The sequence below is a fragment of the Musa acuminata genome, chromosome BXJ1-8 (genome assembly GCF_036884655.1).
Source record: "Musa acuminata AAA Group cultivar baxijiao chromosome BXJ1-8, Cavendish_Baxijiao_AAA, whole genome shotgun sequence".
NCBI lineage: Eukaryota > Viridiplantae > Streptophyta > Magnoliopsida > Zingiberales > Musaceae > Musa > Musa acuminata.
In genome coordinates this window covers 41,102,583-41,123,111 of record NC_088334.1, presented here as the reverse complement: position 1 = coordinate 41,123,111, position 20,529 = coordinate 41,102,583, and the positions used below count along the sequence as shown (strand labels likewise).

Sequence of the window (20,529 nt, the reverse complement as noted above, 5' to 3'; positions counted from 1 at the left end):
AACAGTTGCCGCTAAAATTCTTACGACAAAGTAATAAGCGTGTTTGAGCATTCAGGAGACGTACAACAAAGAGCAACTGAAGCAGAGTAAATAAGCTGTGTCGTCAGTACTGTAGATGATGCCATTCGGCTACCTGCTCATACTTGACTATCTCGGTCTTGTTGCCTCCACTTGAAAGAGGCTGCGTTGTCGTACAAAATTCTATGGTGAATCGAAGATGCCTTGTCGATCTACATCAAGTGCTGAAAATATTTGAAGTACTTCCTGGTGTGATTCCAGAACAACTGAGAAACAAACACGATCACCTACTCTTTACAAGTTCGAATGTGACGTAGGACATCTGTTGAATCTGTTTTCTCCTTTATAAAGTATGATCAAGCCACCAAAGAAGAGTCTGCAGTCGAAGGAAGAACGATCGACTGTCTTTTTCCGCCCGATGTCCTAAGGTCACTGGTCAACCAAGCTTTTCAAACGTAAAAGTCGAATCGACCTTCGCCTTGATGACTTGGTTGCCTTCAAGATTCTCGATGGCCTTGTCTTCATCCTCCTCATCCCCGTTCTGTCTTATCTTCCTCTTTATCTGTCATAAGAGGGAAGATGAGGCACCTGCACTTCCACGGTGGTAAGAGCACGACCGCCGTCACCGATGTGAACCCTCCGGTGATAATGGCTCTACATAAATCAAAACATCGAACATGAGACTAATTCACTGTTATAAATTATGCAAATATTAAAAAAATATAATTTCTAGTTATTGGACATTTGATAGATAGTTTCTTTTTGGTTATTTTGATAATTATTTACCAAAGGTTATATTTTTTTGTTAAAATATCTATAAATAGATATTTGAGAATAAATTATAAGTAATATTTTTTTATTCTTCTTTTTTCTTGATTGAATTAAATATTTTCTAATTCCTCTTTGAAGATTTTTTATTGTTTGCTCAATATATTTTTAAAAAAATATTTTTATATGTTTTAAGCCTAAATACATTTCTTATAGTGTTCTTTGTCTTGTGTTTGTTATTTATAGTTGGTTTCCATAGTATCATTCATCCTCTTCATTTTTACCTTTTCTAATATTCATACCAGCAATAATCATAAATTAGAAATATATTAAAATTTCATAATTAACCGATGGGTTATATACATCATTATTTGACCACAATTAAAATTTCACACATCTCAACCGAGAGATATATTAGTTAAATGATCTATTATCAAAAGCATTACCTCTGTGTCGACATGATTTCTCGATGGACACATTTATTTATGAAATAAAACATTTGATATATAAAAGTTTTGCTCTTGTAGATATCAATTAACGTTAATGACTTTAAACTTCATCAGTCACAGTAATAACGTCAAGGATGTCGTAGATATTTTACATAATTTTCTATAATGGAGTCCAAATACTACTAAATATAAACGAAAAGAAAATATGTGGATAAATATACATATCCCCAGAGATATCTCCTCCCCAGTTCTGAGATTTGGACTTTGTCGAAGTCGGCTATCATTCTCAATCCAATGGTGGCGGAGTCCAAACACAACTTCCGTGCATGAACACACAATACTTCTTTGTCTGAATGTATAAAAGCCCACAACCCCCTCCCCTCATGCCTCGCCACCCAATCCTCCATACTCCGGGTCGCTTCCTGCATAGGCTTTTCCATGGCCTCGTCTCCATTTTCTGCTCCTGTCGCACTGGGAGCAACAGTGACGAACACGTGGGGGTGTTTCTTTCATCAAAAGTCAACATGTTCCTCTCGTGAACTACCGATTCAAGAATTCGATCTACGCGACCCGACAAGAAAGCAAATCGCAGTTCTTGTCTAGCTTCTCTCTCATTCCGATGAGAGAGAACATTGGTTTTTGACGCTAGCATGTGCCGGATTCATCTTCGCTAATGAGCAATGATATCCGTGAATTTGTCAGCCATGATGCTGCACAGAGCGAGGATTTTATGCCTTGTGTTCTGCTTGTCCACCATGATCGCCTGTACGAGCTCTCTGTCCTTCAACTTTCTCCAGTTTTAGTCAAGACACGAGGTCGAAGATGAACTAAGGCGACGCAGTCATCGACGACACTCCGTACTACTCACCAACTATGTCCGCCAATCGAGAAGTTGGTGTTTCCACATGCGACCGTAAGGAAGCTTCGATCTTGCTTCCAACTGTTAGAAATTTTAATATCAAATGTGTTTCTAAACTTTTATAATAGAAACATAGAAAAACTTGTGCGAAAACAAAAATTATATACCTTCCGGTCATTATTATCAAGAATTTTAGGAATGAAATTTCTTTTTATTTTGGCACTTCTCGATTTATAACTCTCGCTTTAGATAGTATAGGAAATCCTTTAGACCTTTAGACATATTATGCCCAAGAACCAAAACCCTAATTTATATAGACGTTCTCTCATAAGAATATTTATTATCACAAACTTTGTAACGTTCAAGAATTAATCTAAATTTATAATGTTTAAATTATAATAAAGAATTTTAATGATATTATATAAAATATTTAATAATAATGATTACATTTATAATGAATAAAAAATCAAAATATTTAAACCACAATAAATGAAGAAATGAATGATGAATCTTAACGAGAATGATTACATTCTCCCACTTGGTTCATACGTTTAGCTTAATAATTTGAATTAATCTTTATCGAACAACTTTCTTAATAAACAAATATATGAATCATAGCGATAAGTCCTCTAAGAGTGAGTATTATCATCTATGTATCATGATATATTTAGTTTCTTAATCTTAATATGACAATATTACTTAATGAATAAACCTTGTGTTTATTCTTGGTCCAGTACCAATATATTTTCTCAAATTAATGTGCACATGAATAAGAAAATATCATAATATATATATGAGTTTTAATATAATTATAAGTTAGAACCAAGTCCCATTTTCTCTATATGATCCTTGAATTTTAGAGGTGGCATGCCTTTAGTCAAAGGATCAATAATCATCAATTCAGTGCTAATATGCTCAATGACTACTTTCTTTTCTTTTACATGTTCTTTTATGGCTAAATACTTAATGTTGATATGTTTACTTCGACTTTAATTTTTATTATTTTTAGTCATAAAGACGGTAGTTGAATTATCATAAAAAATTCTTAATGGCCTAGAAATAAAATTTATGATTCTAAGCCTAGAAATGAAACTCTTAAGCCATACACCATATGAAATAGCCTCAAAACAGGAAACAAACTCAACTTCCATGGTAGAAGTAGCAATCAAGGTCTGCTTGGTGCTTCTCCAAGAAATAGCTCCACCAGCCATCATAAAAATATATCCTGATATTGATTTATGAGAATCAATACAATTGGTGAAGTTTGAATCTGAGTAACCAATCAAATCCAGATTGTTTGTATGTTTATACATAAGCATGTAATCTTTGGTTCCTTATAGATACCTCATCACTTTCTTTGCAGCTCTCTAATGGTCCATACCTGGATTACTCTGAGATCAACCTAGCATCCCTACAACAAATACAATATCAGGTCTAGTACGGATATGAGCATATATAATCTTCCTATGGCAATAGTATATAAGATGTTTTTCATTGATTCCCTCTAAAAGTTGTTCTTTAGGCATTGGTTCAAATTGAACATATCACCTTTCATAATGGGAGCAACACTTGGTGAACAATCATTGATCCAAAATCTTTCTAAAAGTTTATTGATATAAGTTTCTTATGATAGACCTAAAATGCCTCGAGGTCTATCTATATGGATCTTAATACTAATAGCATAAGATGCTTCACCCATATCCTTCATGTCAAATTTTTTAGAAATAAATTGTTTCACCTCATGTAGTAAACCCTTATCATTGGTTGTAAGCAAAATATCATCTACATATAAAACAAGAAAACACATTTTACTCCCACTGACCTTTTGGTATATACATTAATCCATAGGATTTTCAACAAATCCAAATAAAGAAATCACTTCATAGAATTTAAAATACCATTAGCGGGAGGCTTGTTTTAAACCGTATATAGACTTCTTAAGCTTACAAACCAAGTGTTCACCAACACTAGTGGAGAAACCTTCAGGTTGTTTCTTATAAACCTCTTTCTTTAGATCTTCATTAAAAATGTTATTTTCACATCCATTTGTTGCAACTCAAGGTCAAAATGAGCAACCAATGCCAAAATGATACGAAGAGAATCTTCCTTAGATACAAGAGAAAACGTCTCTATATAATCGATTCCCTCTTTTTGAGTAAATCCCTTTGCAACAAGTCTTGCCTTGTATCTCTCAATGTTGCATAACGAATCTTTCTTGGTTTTAAAGATCAATTTACAACCAATAGTCTTTGCTTCATTAGGTAACTCTACAAGATCCCAGACTTCGTTGCTCTTCATGGAATTCATCTCTACTTTTATGACATCATGCCACAAATTTCACTCATTGCAACTCATGGCCTATGAAAAGGTTTCATGATCAATTTTGGCTCCTATATTATAGTTAGATTCTTTTAGATATACAACATAATTACTAGGAATTGCTGATCTTTTATTTCTAAGTAGATCTTCTTAATGTTGTACCAATGTTTCCGTGAGAAACTTGTGGTTCATTTAGTTGTTCAGGAACTTGTTATAATTCTTGAACTGCTTGATCTATTAGAATAATGTTAACAACTTGTGGAATCTTAATGATTGATTGTTCAGCACCAGTTTGTACTTGATGAGTGTTATGAACTATAACTAATCTATTATTTGATGTGGATGGTTGATATTCTATATAATAATGTGCAGAAACTATGTTCCTGAACTGATCGCTCCTGGTAAACATGTCATCCTCTAGAAATTTAGTGTTTCTTGATTTCATAATCCTAGTTGTGTGAGATGGACAATAGAACCTGTACCTTTGGACTTTTCGACATATGCAATGAAATACCCACTAATAGTCCTTGGGTCTAATTTCTTTTCTTGTGGATTATATATCCTGACCTCCGATAGGCATTTCCAAACGCGCATATGTCACAAACTCGATTTCCAACCTTTCCATAATTCAAATGGTGTCTTTAGGATAGCCTTGGTTAAAACTCGATTTAATATATACATAGCCGTCTTTAGTGCTTCAGTCTATAAGAACTTAGGAAGATTGGAGTTGCTAAGCATACTCAACATCATATCTAATAATGTTTGATTTCTTCTTTCTGCAATACCATTCTGGTCTAGAGAACCAAGCATAGCGTATTGGGCAACAATCTCATGTTCTTGAAGAAACTTAGCAAAAGGACTAGATGCTTATCCATTTTCAATATATCTATCATAATATTCTCTACCTCTATCTGATTTCACAATTTTAATTTGCTTATCACATTAGTTCTCAATTTCAGCCTTAAAGACTTTGAAGGCATCCGCTTTATCTTTGTTATAAAGCAAATATATATACGTATGTATATCGTGAGTAATCATCTATAAATGAGATGATGTATTTTTTACCATGTGTGTCCATGTTTGGACAACATATATCAATATGAATGATCTCTAATATGTTTGAACTCCTATTAGCACCATTTTTTGGATATGTTTGAACTCCTATTAGCACCTTTTTTTTCTTGATTTTGAACCAAATGTTCATTGAACTAGATCGATTTAAGTCGATTTGACTTAAATAAAATCTAATTAAATCTAAATTAGACTACTTTTGGATGACTCTAAATCAATTAAATAAGAATTAAAGGTTAATTCAGTGGTATCTAGCTAAATTGATTCATGTCGATCGATTGAGCTAAGTTAAAGTCAATTGTGAGGTAATAGATATTCTTTGATATTAATGATGTTTGAAAGATAATTTAAAGATATTTTAATATAATATTTTGATTCTAAGATGAATATAACCTATATGAGATGATTATGTTTCCCTGTTGAGATATGTCAAGTGATTCTCTTGGAGAGTTAACAAGCCATTAGATATGACGGTTGAATGATTCCTCCATTCATTATGGGACAAATATATCTCGACTTTGATAGGTAAGATATGTCACTTTATATCTCGTTGAGAGTACAATATAGATTTGTCTCCCTTCGTTATTATGAGAATACTCTATCGGATATTTGACATACATTAATTGAATGAATCTTATTGACTTTTTAGATTTATATTTACTTATATATATTTTAGAGTTGACTTATAGGAGTTCTTGCTTAGCTTAATTATTTTATTTTTATTATTTTTTATTTTCAAAGCTATAATCAACTCTCTTAATTAAGCACTAATTTCTTGATTTTATTTCTTGCTAATAAACTTTATAAGGGAATATTTAATATTCCAAGTTGGTGATTCCATTTTAGTTAGTAATAAAAAACTAAAAATAAATAAAAATAAATAATTGTTATCTTTTGGAGAGGACTCATCTTCTCCTATTTAAAAGGTGAGATTCCTCTTCGAGCCTAATAGCGAGAGGAACAAAGAGTGAGGTAGATTTCTTTGTGTTTGTTAAAAATAATTTTTTTTAATAATTTAAATTTTTTTACATTTAGATTTAGATCTAAATTATGTTATAGTTATTTTATATAATTTATGCTATATTTAATTTTCTTAAAAATTTATATATCTTGTATGATGCTAGTTGTTGAAGTATTACTTGATTTCTCTTAGATTTTATATACAAGTTAATTAAAAATATTTTATTTTATTTTTTAAATATAATTTTATCTTGTTAATCTAATATTAATAGTTACAATGTAATGGTTTAATTAGTTTGATTAAATATTTAAAATTAAATAAGTGAAGGGTTGGTTGGGTTCAAGCTCAATTCAACTCATAGGTTAGTTAGACCAATTTAAGATAGTTATAAACCAATTAAATGAGGATAAAAGGTTAGTTAAATGGCACCACTTCATTTAGAGTATGATATGAGTTTATCTCTATTACTATTGAAGGAATATAAACTCATCTCGTAAGATAAATTTCTACATCATATATTATTTGATTTGTGTTGCTTTCATAGATTCATTGTATTTGATTTGAGCTTAAAAAATTATGAATTAATTTTTCTTAAACTTGAATGACTACGGAATTGCTGTCTAACAATAAGACATTATTAACCATCCAGCATTTCGTAAGCGGATCAATCAGTGAACTCATTCCCCAATAAGCACTTGTATTGTATCTCTAGTGTCCTCACATGAGCAGCTATGAGACCGTCTGATATAGTCTTGGAGGCTGTATCTCGTAGACTGAGCCATTAGCGGTGCCACTACCTAACTCGACTTTTGTGTCATTGAATGAGCCTTTTTCTTAGCCCAAAACAACCCTACTTTTGGCCAAGTTGGCCCCTAATTGAGTTAGCCTAATTACATTCTAAACCGACTCAATTATACTCTAAACTAACTCAATCTAGACATAATCGAATACAAACGAATCCTATGTTGTCCGACATGTCATTAGTTCTTCCGGCGCTTTATCCGATCCTTCGACGCATCATCCTTTCCTTCGACGTATTGCCCAATCAACATATTGTCTTCTTGCAACATCCAATCTCCTTGGTGTAATGTCCAATCTTCTTGGCCCGATGCCCGAATTCACAGATCGAAGCCTTCTGCCGACAAGTCAACCGATCCTTTGGCCCGTTATCCAATCTTTTGTCATGTTTGCTTCGGCTCAACGTCTGATTTCTTCTACTTTAATCGATTTACCTTTTCTGATCAAAGCTAGTCCTATGTCACTTAAACCCACATTAGATGATAAACACATCAATTGATTTCATTATCAAAATCTGAGTTTCAATAGTTACTTTATATCATTCATTATATATTTAGTTTTTTTAAAAAAATTACATATGATTTATAATGCTAATTGTTGTAGTATTATTTGATTTCACTTAAGTTTTACATAAAAGTTAATTAAAAATAATATTATCTTCTTTTTAAATATAATTTCATCTTGTTAATCTAATACTAATAGTTACATTGTAATGATTTAATTAGTTTGATTAATATTAAAAATTAAATTAGTAGATGGTTGGTTGGGTCTAGGTTTGATTTAATTAGTTTGATTAATGCTAATAAGCTAGGCTCAGATTACATGTTAGGCCTTCAACAAGTTGGCTAGGTACAACCCGTAAGCTAGGTCTCTAGCAGACAGATTATTCTTGGCCTAGCTTATTGGTCGGATGTGACTCAGCCCATGTGACCTACTTCCATTCAACCCATTACTCTTTATCCATTTGTTTGGATAGACATATACGGTGCACATGATCATTATAGAGACATGCAGGTGTTAGGAACGAGTAGGCACTAAGGGGGGGTGAATTAGTGCAATGGATAAAAATAACGGTTTTGAAAAACTCTGATAAACTTCGTACGATGAAAAATCATATCGAAAATATACTTGACTTGAAAGCATATGGAAGCATAATGAATAAGTAAGTAAAGCATTTTGCAGTATGTAAATGGCAACAATAGAAATGCAAACCAGAGAAGAATATGACAATTTTATAGTGGTTCGATCATCCGACCTACATTCACTCCCAATACCTCCTCCAATGAGGTTACTAGCTTCCACTATTGATCTTTCTTGAAGGACAAAGATCAATCACCTATTTACAGAACTTTCACAAGTGGCTCATTCTCCTTTTACAAACTTTCACACTTAGAAACGATGGAGGGGAACTCTCAACTTTTGCAAGCTATTTTACTATAGTTTCATATCAGTTCTTATCATTTCTCTTGCCTTACCAGCTGAGAAGTAAGGGGTATTTATAGCCCTCAATTAGCTTCAAAATTGGAGCTAAGAAAGGTCTTATCCTGGGTTTCCCGGGTCCTAGCGGTACCACCACCTACAACACTGATATTGAGCGGTACCACCGCCCAGTTTAGTAGTATCATCATCTAAAAGACTGTGTCTGGGTGGTACCGCCACCTGACACTGACATTGGGTGGTACCATCACCCAGTTTGGCGGTACCACTACCTGACATAGTCTCCGAGACTGTGCCACGACGGTGGCACCTGTTGGGTCACTATTTGGGCCTTGCACTTAGCCCAACAAAGTCCATACATGGGCCCAACTGACCCATAATTGGGTGGCCCAATTCTAATCCCAATTATGTGTGAACTACGAATTCTAAGGTATACACTAAGTAAATTCGGTCCGATTAGTCTAGTTTCTTTCGACGAACTTCCGATAATCTCTCGGCAATGTTCCAACAGACTCTTGGCAAGCTCCTAGACTTCATGATGATCTTCTTGGCAAGTTCTAATGAGCTTCTTTGGCAAGCTCTTGGATTTCTCGGTTAATTCCAATAGAACTTCCGATGAACGTTCGGACTTCCGACGAACTCTCGAACTCCCAACGAAATCACGTTCTTGACTCTGGGACTTTATTTTACATTATGCTTTGCTATCATAGTTAATCCTGTACACATAAAATCTACTTCGATCTAGACAATTATTACAAAACTTAAATCAAAGTTGTCCGACATGTCATTGGTTTATTGACGCTTTGTTTGATTCTTCGGCGTATCATCCTCTCTTGTGGCTCATTGCCCAATCGACTAGTTGACCTCTGGAACTCTGATTTTCTTGGTGTAATTTTTACTCTTCTTAGCCCGATGCTCGAATTCATGGCCCAAAGCCTTCTATCGATACATCGACCAATCCTTCGACTCGATGTCCAATCTTCTGACATGTTTCTCTCTGGCTCAACATGATTCTTCCTACTTTAATTGTTTATCCCTAATCGAAGCTTCCTGTATCACTCAAAATGTAAATCAAATCATAAACTCTATCAATTGGTTTTATCATCAAAATCCGTGATTCAACAATCTCTCCCTTTTAAAATGATGACAACCAATTGTTGACGGAGTTAACCTTAACTCCCCCCTATCAATATGTCATATTGATATAACTCTTGGATTCAAAAATCTAAGCAACATGTCATGATAAAATCATACATAACATCATACTTCTCCCCTTTTGTCATCAACAAAAAGGAGAAGTTCAATTATCAAGTTCAATTATCAAGTGTTTTAGACATACAAGTTCAAATCATTGCATAATCTCTAGTTTTATCATCATGCAAGTTTTATAATATAGAACTAGCAAATTTGTTCATCACCTTACAACATGCATAATCACCAAATCACCATTAATTTTGAAGATGTGCAAGATTGTAAATTTTATAAGTTTATATTTTTGTTTCTTAAGATAGGCAAGCTAGCAATCTTTGGTGATGTTCAAGATAGCATTTTCTTCTCTTTCGAGTAGTATGATTTTTTTGCTTCCTTTGCAAAATGCAAACTAACAAAATTTTACGTCATTTTACAACATGGAAGCTAGCAATTTGGCAAGTGTTATTTTTTTTTGAAGTATGAAGGTTAACAAGTTTTTGAAAAAAATGCAAGATAACAAACTAGCAAGATAGCAATGCATCATTTTAGAATATGCAAGCTAGCAAATTTTAAGTTTTGCAAGTTTATAATTTTTGCTATATATGCATGTTAGTATTTTTGCTTTTTCTTTACGATGTTCAAATTAGCAATTTTTTTCACACATGAAAGTTGGAAAAAATTTTGCATCTTAAGCTAGCAATTTTTCTCCCCCTTTATCATTGTCAAAAAGAATGGAAGAATACAATATTGTAATTCTTTTTTCATTTACATCAATTTTTAAATCATGACAAAGTTAAAGTATCAATCTTTTTTCAATATGTTTGTGCATCATAATAGTTTCAAATTAAAACATGTACAATTTTAAAACCTTACATTTCATTCTTACTTCATGCATGATACCAAAAATAGATTAATCATTACTACAACTCATCATGCATAATATCAAAATGTAAAATCATCAAACATGATGCAAATATTTATTTTTAAAATATTCATCATTATTTTCAACTCATTTAATTTGTTAAATCAACAAAATCACTTTCAATAGATTCAAAATGAAATAAAGAGATTTATTGATCTTTTTAAATGCAAATGATTTCTTTTCTCCCTTTGGTCATTGTAAATAAGAAAGAAGAATTTTTAATAGTGTAATTTATTTCTTTCTTACATCAATGCTCTAAGCATCACATGAATACAAAGGTAATCATATGAAAGTGACATGAAGGATGAAAGATCAAGAAAGATCTAATTCGCAAATAATTCATCTTGATAAATCTCCTTTAAATAACAAAAAGAAATCTTAGGAAATTAAATAGTCAATGATCTTCAAAGATAATCTCATCCTATAAATTCTGAGAAATCAAGAGAGAAACCATGATTCATTTGGATAAATCTCAATAAGAAGATACAAGAACACATAATAAGAGATCTTGATTCATAAACGATTTCAAGTTATAAATAACAAGAAATCAAGATCATGATTTCGATAAAACCCATTAAATTCAAATCATTTTCATAATCCATGAGATTCACAAAAGCATAATATACATGGATTCATTAATCTTTTATTGAAAAATCAATAAGATAGAGATGTTTCATTTTAAGTTGTTGGTTTCATACAAGTATTCTTTATCTTTTTATGTCAAATAAAAATATGCATCAAAGTTTAAGATCGAAAAATAAATTTCGTCATAAAAACCATCCATCTTGTTTATAACTGAAAAAGCAACTTTCATTGCGACAAAGATCAATAAGCCATGAAACACAAAAATCATCATGCATAATTTTGAAATATAAACTTATTAAACATAATCATTATGCATCATTACTTTAGGCATGATATCATGGTTCAAGTTTTTTAAGGTACAACATACATAATTTCACATTAAGCATGATATCAAACCTCTTAATATTTTCATTAAGACATCAAGCATGATTTCATAAAGCATTTTCAATCAAAATTAGAAATAATCAAGATACATATTATTTCTTCTTAAAAAACATATATAGGATTATCATTCGTTTATCTCCATTGCTATTGGAGGAATATAAACTCATCCCGTAAGATAAAACATCTACATCATATTTTATTTGATTTGTATTGCCTTCGTAGATTCATTGTATTTGATTTGAACTTAATACTTGAATGACTGGGTTGTGAGATTCAATACAGTCCAATAATTAATTATTATGCTTTATCTTATGTATAAAAAATTATGAATTATGAATTAATTTTTCTTAAACATGTATAATAGTATAGTGTTGATATGAGACATGTGATTGAGCATTATATATTTGTTATATAATTTTAATGTCAAGTAAGTTTCTTGATAATTTTTTCACTATAGATTTATATCTCGTTCGTAGATTCCAAGATGGTAAACCTTCAAACCGATGAAGAGATAATGTTTAAATCTACAAAGGCGAAGGCTATGAGATAGTAGCTTTAGTAAGAGAGCTAGAAAATATATTTTTGCTAAAGTGAATTGAGTTTCAGCAATACTATGTGAAAAATAATGACATGTTATATCATCTTACGAGAAATGTATCGATAAACCCATGACTGGACATGAGTGTCATAATTATTTTTATCTACTTTATGAATAAGAAAGTATTGTGTAAATAATATAACATGTGACGTGAAAGGAATATGAAAGAAAAGGAAAAAAAATGAAAGTGTGACATGTGATATAATTCTTGTTATTCTTACATGATGTGTTTTTATTAAAATATTATTATTTTACAATAGAGTAAATATTTGAATAAGTAGGTGTTGTATATGATTGATATGATTGATTTTTTGGTGACATCAACATATGACTAATGCAGATAATTTTAAATTAATTATTGTGAGTATACTTGTGCTATACAGGTCATACATCTATGCATTGTATATGTTGATGCTCTACTTGTATTTTCTTTGAACTTTATTCTTTTTCTACTGGATATTCATGCTAAAAAAATATAGATTTGTTTGAGGATCGTATGGTATCGAGCAAGAGACTGATTCGATGATGGATTTGGTAATTATATATGTAATGATTATTAATTACAGAAATTTGTTTGTGCACGACTCATTGAAATGTGAGGATGGTTGTATAGAATTTTAGAATCAGATGATGTAAGTTTAACGTCTTGAGATAATTAATCTGAGCCGCCGTAGTCATAGTATGATTAATTACCATTACACGTACCGATCACGACAACTATGATTGCATGGTTTTGCAAACCCATTGAACAGCTCACCCAAGTCGGAAGCGGTAGTCGCCTTGAAGACTACGCTGCTCGATGCTTTTGTTGTTGTTCTTGTTTCGGGCAACATTTTTAACTTTTTCTTTCTTCCAACTCTATAAACTAAGTATTAATTAATTGCAGGAAATACAAAGAGGTTTAAAAAGTTCAAATTGACTTTGTGGATAGATCTCAGATTTCTGCTACAGCTTCCACGTATCAACATGTTTCGGATTGTTTTCTTCATTGGGAGAGATGTTCGCGCGGCCACTGACGTTTAGATTAAGCAAACGGAATCTCCTACTCTTCCCAGCTACGAAGATAAAGAAGATAACATGAAGCGCAGCTCAGTGGTGGATTAAAATATCGTCCAGCTATGATCGCCATCATTTGCGCTAAAAGTGAATCAAACATGTGGATATAAGCACCATCTCAAGATGGCTTAGTGCATGGGCTTGTGATCCTTTATGCAACCTTGGTTTGCCTCCTTTCCCCATGTCTCCCCACCATATCCCACTTAACTTACTCGATCAAATGTGCTTATTACTCGAAACGAACCAAACGTTCCTTATTAATTCCTTGGTATGAATCACAGATATAGAACTCACAGTACGAGTATAAGAAGCTCTTACATGGACACGAACCTTAAACTTATCAATCGTGGAACAACCACGAGGATGTCTTGACAGAGACGGTAAGAATGTCTTATTACGACGCACAAAAGTACTAAATCACACAAGAACGGACCGCCGAGGCAGCTCATCAGTAGTGATAGATGTAAGCATCGTACTCCATCACAAGCTCGAGTTCGGTAGTTCCAGTTGACCTGATGAGCTTGCTGAGGGTGTAGCCCCGCGCCATTCGGAACATGCCGGTGCCCCCGACGATGCCCCGCTCCATCGTCTCCGTCAACACCGCCCTGCCGAAGATGGAGAAGCCGCTCCCGTTGTACTCTCCGGCGGTGAACACGAAGTTTAACGCCGAGAGATAGGCCGTGCTCTCCTGGCCCGCCTGCACCGCGAGCTCCTGCGCCCTCCCGATGAGCCTGGAGCTCGACTCGGGCCCTTCCCTCAGAATGTTGTCACCCACACCGATGCTCCCGAAGGAGGAGTTGCCGGGAGGGCTGACGACGGTGACGGTGGTCGCGTTCGGGCCACCGTAGTAGTCGTAAAAGTAGAAGTGGAGGTGGGTTATCTTCTCTTTGGGTTCATCACTGCTGCTTCCAATGGCAACAGTGGCCAAGATGACGAGGGGAAGGAGGAGAAGAGGAGAGAATGGAGATGAGGCCATGGAGAAGCTTCTTGCAGGGAAGTGAAGAGGCTAATGGAGGATGGGGTAGAGAGGGATGAGGAGCTCATGGGCATTTTATAGATAGAGAAAGAAGTAGGTAGAACAGTTCGAGGGAACACATTTTGATTCAGACATTAACTTCTTGGACTAAAATTTTTGACAAAGTTTAAGATTTTCTTGGAAAGAAACTTCTTTACGAAGAAAAATATATATATCTCGGACTAAAGTCTTTGACATTAACTTGGTTAGGTAGGGAAAAAAATTATTAGAGCTTATCTTTTTTAAGAAACTTTTTTAGTGATTATACATCTCTCAGACTAATATCTAAAATATTAATTTAGTGATAATATTTCAAATCCACTTATCAAAAGTTAAGATTTGAAATCTCATCCGATATATTTTCAGGGTGTCAGTTAATTTAGCTAATAAAAAAATATATAGTAAGATCTTGAGTTCAAATCTTATTTTCGTCACTTATTTTATGTAAAAAAAAATTATGACACTCTAAATATTATTAGTATAACTATTTTAATGATCAAATGACAAGTATTTAAGAGTGGTTAACTGCAAAGGTATGAATGCAAATTTTTGGAATTTGCAAAGATACATGCAAACTTAAGTTGAGAAGGATAAATAGAAAATTTACCAACTTTGAACACACGCGTATACATTTACTTTTTTATGTATGCATATTGTTGTCTTCTTTTCTACCTTTTAACATAACATATTATGTATTTTTCATTTGATATCCATCAAAAAAATTTAAATTAATCACCAATAATCATGGTTTACCTTAGCTAGCATTGATTGGTTGGTCTACCTTACCTTACCTTACCTTACTTTAGCTAGCTAACAACAAATGAAAATTATTACAAAAACATGCATACAAGTTTTTTGGGTTTTGTAATGACAAACATATAAATATGCTATATTACATAAATATACATAAACATAAAAAATATTATCTCCTGAAGACTAGCATTGATTGGTTGGTCTACCTTAGTCACAGGACAAACATATAAATGGACGGTCGTCCATGTGTTTAATATATTATAATTGGTTGATTTCGTAATAAGTTCTAAGAAGGTGATATAAGCATCGACTTTATTTATTTTAAGCGACAAAATTGTTCCCAGTTGTGACTAAGAATCAACGTAGTTACTATATAAGATTATTTCAGACAATTATTTTATTCCTCTACTGCTATTTTCAACAATATAAGTGAGTCAGTCAAGTGGACATGACAAAATAGACGATTGTTGCCATAAAAATTTGACTATTTAATTGACGATTTTTGCCTTGATAATGTTACACAAAATGTGGAAATTTTTGTTGCTGTCAAATAATGATGTACAAGAGAAGGCTGAATAATATAAGTGTGAGCAATATACATGGAGCTTAAAATGTACCAATACACCAAATGCTATCGCCGATTTCTTTTTCCACATGATAATTGGGCTATTCCCAAGAAAACAACTCTACACTCTTAATCCACATTGCTAATTGGACTAACTAAAGGTGTGACATATTATGGATGCTCTGATGTTCCATGATTTTGATTGGTATATGAGTCTATATATATATATATATATATATATATATATATATATATATATATATATATGCACAATTTTACCTTTGGACTGGAGAATTACTCCAAAGCAATGAGATGAAAGCTTCAGAAGATGTGGAAAAAGTCAACAAACTGTTGTTTACTTTGTTCAAGCTCAGTTCAGTGGATCTCTAGAAGGAGTATGTGCTGGCTTCATCTTATAATTTCTTGGTTAAGGGAGTAAAATTCGTTTCATTCAAACTTGATGAGGGTTGTTGGTGGAAGCCCTCGAAGAAGAAATAGTGCACGTTACGGAACAATGATGTGCCATTACAGCAGTGGAAGAATTGGGATCCTAACACTGCAACTTTCTCGACGACGCCCTCTCGTTTCAACTCGAGGCACCAAGAAAAAGAATAGCTCTTCGGAGATCAAATGGTTTGGGGTTCAAGGTGACGTTTTGATGCTTTGTTCCTGCCAAAGTTTACTAAATCTATTCTCTGGATTTGGTGTCAACAATGATAATGACATAAACGTCCTTGGTGAGTAGGTGAAGAAGATCTAGAAGAATATATATAATCCGGTCATAAATAATATGACCAGTAATTTTGAAGTTGTTCAGAAAAAAATATATGTAGAGAACATAAAAATGAACAGCAGAAGCAAATTTATGTTAGGCTTTCTAAAATTCGAAATATTTGTTTTGACAAATCATCTTTTTTCGGTCTTCTTATTTAAGAATGGAAAAATCGCCCACATCAGACAGTCAAGTTTATGTGATCAACAAAATAAACGAATGCAAAGGTACAATTAACGTAAGGAAATTCTGAGGGCCTCTCGCTATTTATGCTCTTGAATTGGTAGAGAAAAGCTTTCGAACTGTAACGACGCATCGTATACTATCTCTGAGCACGTCATTGTGTCCAAACCATCATTTTTTATCTTCGCCACCATCCTAATTGAGCCATTTCACAAGCCAATTCAAATGCTCGTTTGAATTTATACCACCAATTTTCTACTGTCACCAAGAGGGATCAACCCATGATCCCTACCTATCCTAGCTCCCCAAAAAAATCCCCCAAGACCCACACATCAATGACATCATGGCCGAAGAAAGGGCCACACATTAATGGGTTGAAACAAAATAGCTCCTTTCGGATGAAATCCGCTCACGACATGATTTGCCTCTCTCACACCCTCCTTTCGGATAACCGAAGGACAGATCATTGCGTTGGGTGACTCAAAATAGCTAAAAGGTCATGTAGGGAATGTCATCCTGATCGCCCAGCATCGATGCCGGCCTTGGGACGGTTGAAAACCCATAAATAGCATGGACAGCAAAAAGTAATTAATTTCTCAAAATAATATTATCTAATCATTGTAGTAAAGTTCAGGAGTGAAAAACTCAAAATGATAAAACTCATAAAGTGGTTGAGACGTTCTTAACCTAGGAAAAATCATATATCTCCAAATCTGTATATCTCAGTTTATGGATGAAGGAGCTCTTACAAACTCCTTTCCAACGGTGATCTAAATAGTGGATACGATGACGACGTACCTCCTTGTGCAACATGTTCCTTCCTTGCATTTACGCACCATCACACTACAGTAACCAAGAAGGGATTGGTCCCTCTTGTTGTCCTCTCATGTTAAAGAGGGGGTAGTCAGCTGGAGGAAGAGGCAAGGCGAAGATGTAGGAGGTGATGAAAATAGGAGTCTAGCTTAGGATCCTTTAAGCCCCAACTCCTATTGCTAGCCATAGGTGTCATACAAGCCAATCACGTGAATGATGACACGTGTGACATGACATACACTTTTTTTATTTATTATATTATATAATATTTTATTATTTTATATTACTTATGTGTGAATATACAATGGGAATCGGATTGTGATGAGATCACAATAATGAGACCGATTTACCTCTAAACACATACCCTAAATTATTCATGGTCATATGCTACTTGAGAAGGACATTAAGATAACCAGACATACTGGTATGCTATATACCCATCCATATGATGAAGGCGACTATTCTCATAGTTGCTCATGTGGGGACACTAGGGATATAATGTAGGTGCTCATTGGAGAATGAGTTCACTAATTAATCCGCTCACGGAACATTGGATAGTTAATGCTGTCTTATTGTCAGACAGTGATTTCATCGTCCCAATGATGTATCTAGTCCTTAGACTTGAGGCACAAAGGATGTCTTGTATGAATACTTCATTCTTTGATACCAGACTTATAGGCCTAGAAGTTCTAGATCTAACACAACTGGTCATCAGGAGTGGTAGTCAACCTTACGAGGGAGGGCTATTGAGTGTCGATAGAGGATCATCCACTCTTGATGTCATGAGAGGAATATTCCATATGTTATTGCTCAGACAAATCCCTAGCTAGGGTCATTCGGATTGAAAGAGAAAGAGTTCTTCGGGAGAATCCGATTAGAGTGAGACTTGAATAGAAACTATATTGGTCTAACAGTATCATACCTAGTATATAATCTCTAAGGTATTAGATGGATGAGGGACTATAGATACATGGTAATTAAGGACAAACATGTCCAATGGATTGGATTCCCCTGTATCATTTGGGGACTACGACATAGTGGCATTGTACGTCTGTAATCGATGAGTCGAGTGCATTATTATGAAGATAATAATTCACTGAGACAAAAGGAGTTCTGACAAGTATAACTCACTGCTAACTCGATACTGGGCCTAGAGGGTCACACACATATAGTATGCATTACGACGATTAGAGATTCAGATATGAGATATTCGCCGAAACCCTTATCTTATTGGATATCCAATAAGCCCTTGAATTATTGGATCATATGGATGTGATTCAACAAAAGCCAATGAGAGATCATTGGATAAAGATCCACTAATCTAAGAGGCTTGGGTAGTTGGTTGGAGATTCAATACCCAATAGGACATGATTCATTAGGGTTAAGTTGATAGAGAGGCCTCTATAAATAGGAGGGAACTAAAGACCCATAGGCCAAAGGCTTCCTGGTTCCCACCTCTTATTCTCCTCTCCCCTTCTCCTCCTCAGATAGTAGGTGTAGAGTTTTGGACAGCAATTAGAGGAGCGTCGTCGGAGCCATATTGTGTGGATCACTACTAGAGAGGAGGACGCTTGACCTCCTTCATCCTCTCCTACATATATGTAGAGATTTAGAGATATACGATCTCCTTAGGTAAAACATAATTATCTCAAACATAGATTTAAGTTTCACAAATTTTTAAGCACCAATCTTCATACGATGATGAACATATTTTTAAAAAAATTAAAAAAATTTATTTTTTGTTCTTCCATTGCACATGTGATGTCGCCCCTAGATTTCCCTACAGTGGTGTCAGAGCTAGGTTATTTGTGCGAAAGATTGGTTTTAAACTACGTGTGTTATGTTTTAGAAAATCTTTCGATGTCAAAATCATTAACATAAAAGTGAGAAAGGGCAGCAACTATTGCTGCCCTTACTGCCCTCGCAAATGGCAGCTTGCATGCATGCAGTGACAGTTGTAGGTAGGCAGCACAGTGCTCGCAGGCTTAGTGACTATTGTTGCTAGCAGTTGCAATTGTAGGCGACTGGCCGCCCCGCAGGCAAAGTTGCTTGTATGCAAGCACTATGCTTGTAGCGCAAGCGGCAACACCTGTGGGCGATGCCTGCAAGCACAATGCCCATAGGCAATATTTCCGTAAGAGCTCCCGCCCGCAGTGGCGGCGGTGCTTATAAGGGCAGCACTGCTAGTGGGCACACCGCCCACGGGCAAGGGCGACCGTAGCCCATAAGGGCGACGTCGCCCGCGGGTCCACCACCCACGGGCGAGCCACCCACGGGTAGAGGCGACGCCCCCATCCCCCAACAGTGGCCACCGTCGGCGGGATAGCGATAGTCGCCACAACGCAATAGGGGAGGAGAAGGGAATTAGGGTTTTTGACCAAATGATAGTTTTGCCCATCAGAATTTTAGAAATGTCGAGTTCTATCATTTCTGTCCAAATTATCAAAATACCTTTCATAATTCGAAAAATTCACTACATGTCCCCAATTTTAAAAAATATTAGTTGATTAAAAAGTTTAATTAATTATTATTATTATTATTTATCTAGTAGTCCTATATTATGATATGTATATGTGATGTATGGTATAGATGGATGATCATGAACCGTGTGATGTGTGTACATGTGATTATTATTATTGGGGCCAACGAGCCTATAATTTTATTCTCATTTATTATCGAGCTTGCATGCCTATGATTAAGTTGTAATTACATAAGTAGGCACAGGGAGAGCGTAGAAACGATAGCGGGACCCACGAGGCCAGGACGAACGATCGCGATGCATGGAGATGCGTCGAGATGCCAACGGAATCAACAAGAATGAGATGGACGATCACAGGGCATGGAGATGCATCGCTGTACACATAGATCTTGATGTGAGTGATTAGGCCCACTAGCTTAGGTCTGATCATATTAGGTTGTGGTCTATAATCATCTGGTGTGATTACTTATACACCTACTAGATATGTATATATATTTACATGCGATGTAGATATATATTAAATATATATATGT

General features: G+C 34.6%; 1 protein-coding gene across 1 annotated transcript; it reads right to left on the bottom strand.

The window, feature by feature from the left end:
* Nucleotides 1–13,649: 13,649 nt before the first annotated feature.
* Nucleotides 13,650–14,444, bottom strand: LOC135587847 (dirigent protein 11-like). The gene has a single exon (XM_065079658.1). The coding sequence runs from the start codon at nucleotides 14,390–14,392 to the stop codon at nucleotides 13,865–13,867; it is 528 nt and encodes a 175-aa protein (XP_064935730.1). The 5' UTR covers nucleotides 14,393–14,444; the 3' UTR covers nucleotides 13,650–13,864.
* Between the last annotated feature and the right edge of the window lie 6,085 nt (nucleotides 14,445–20,529).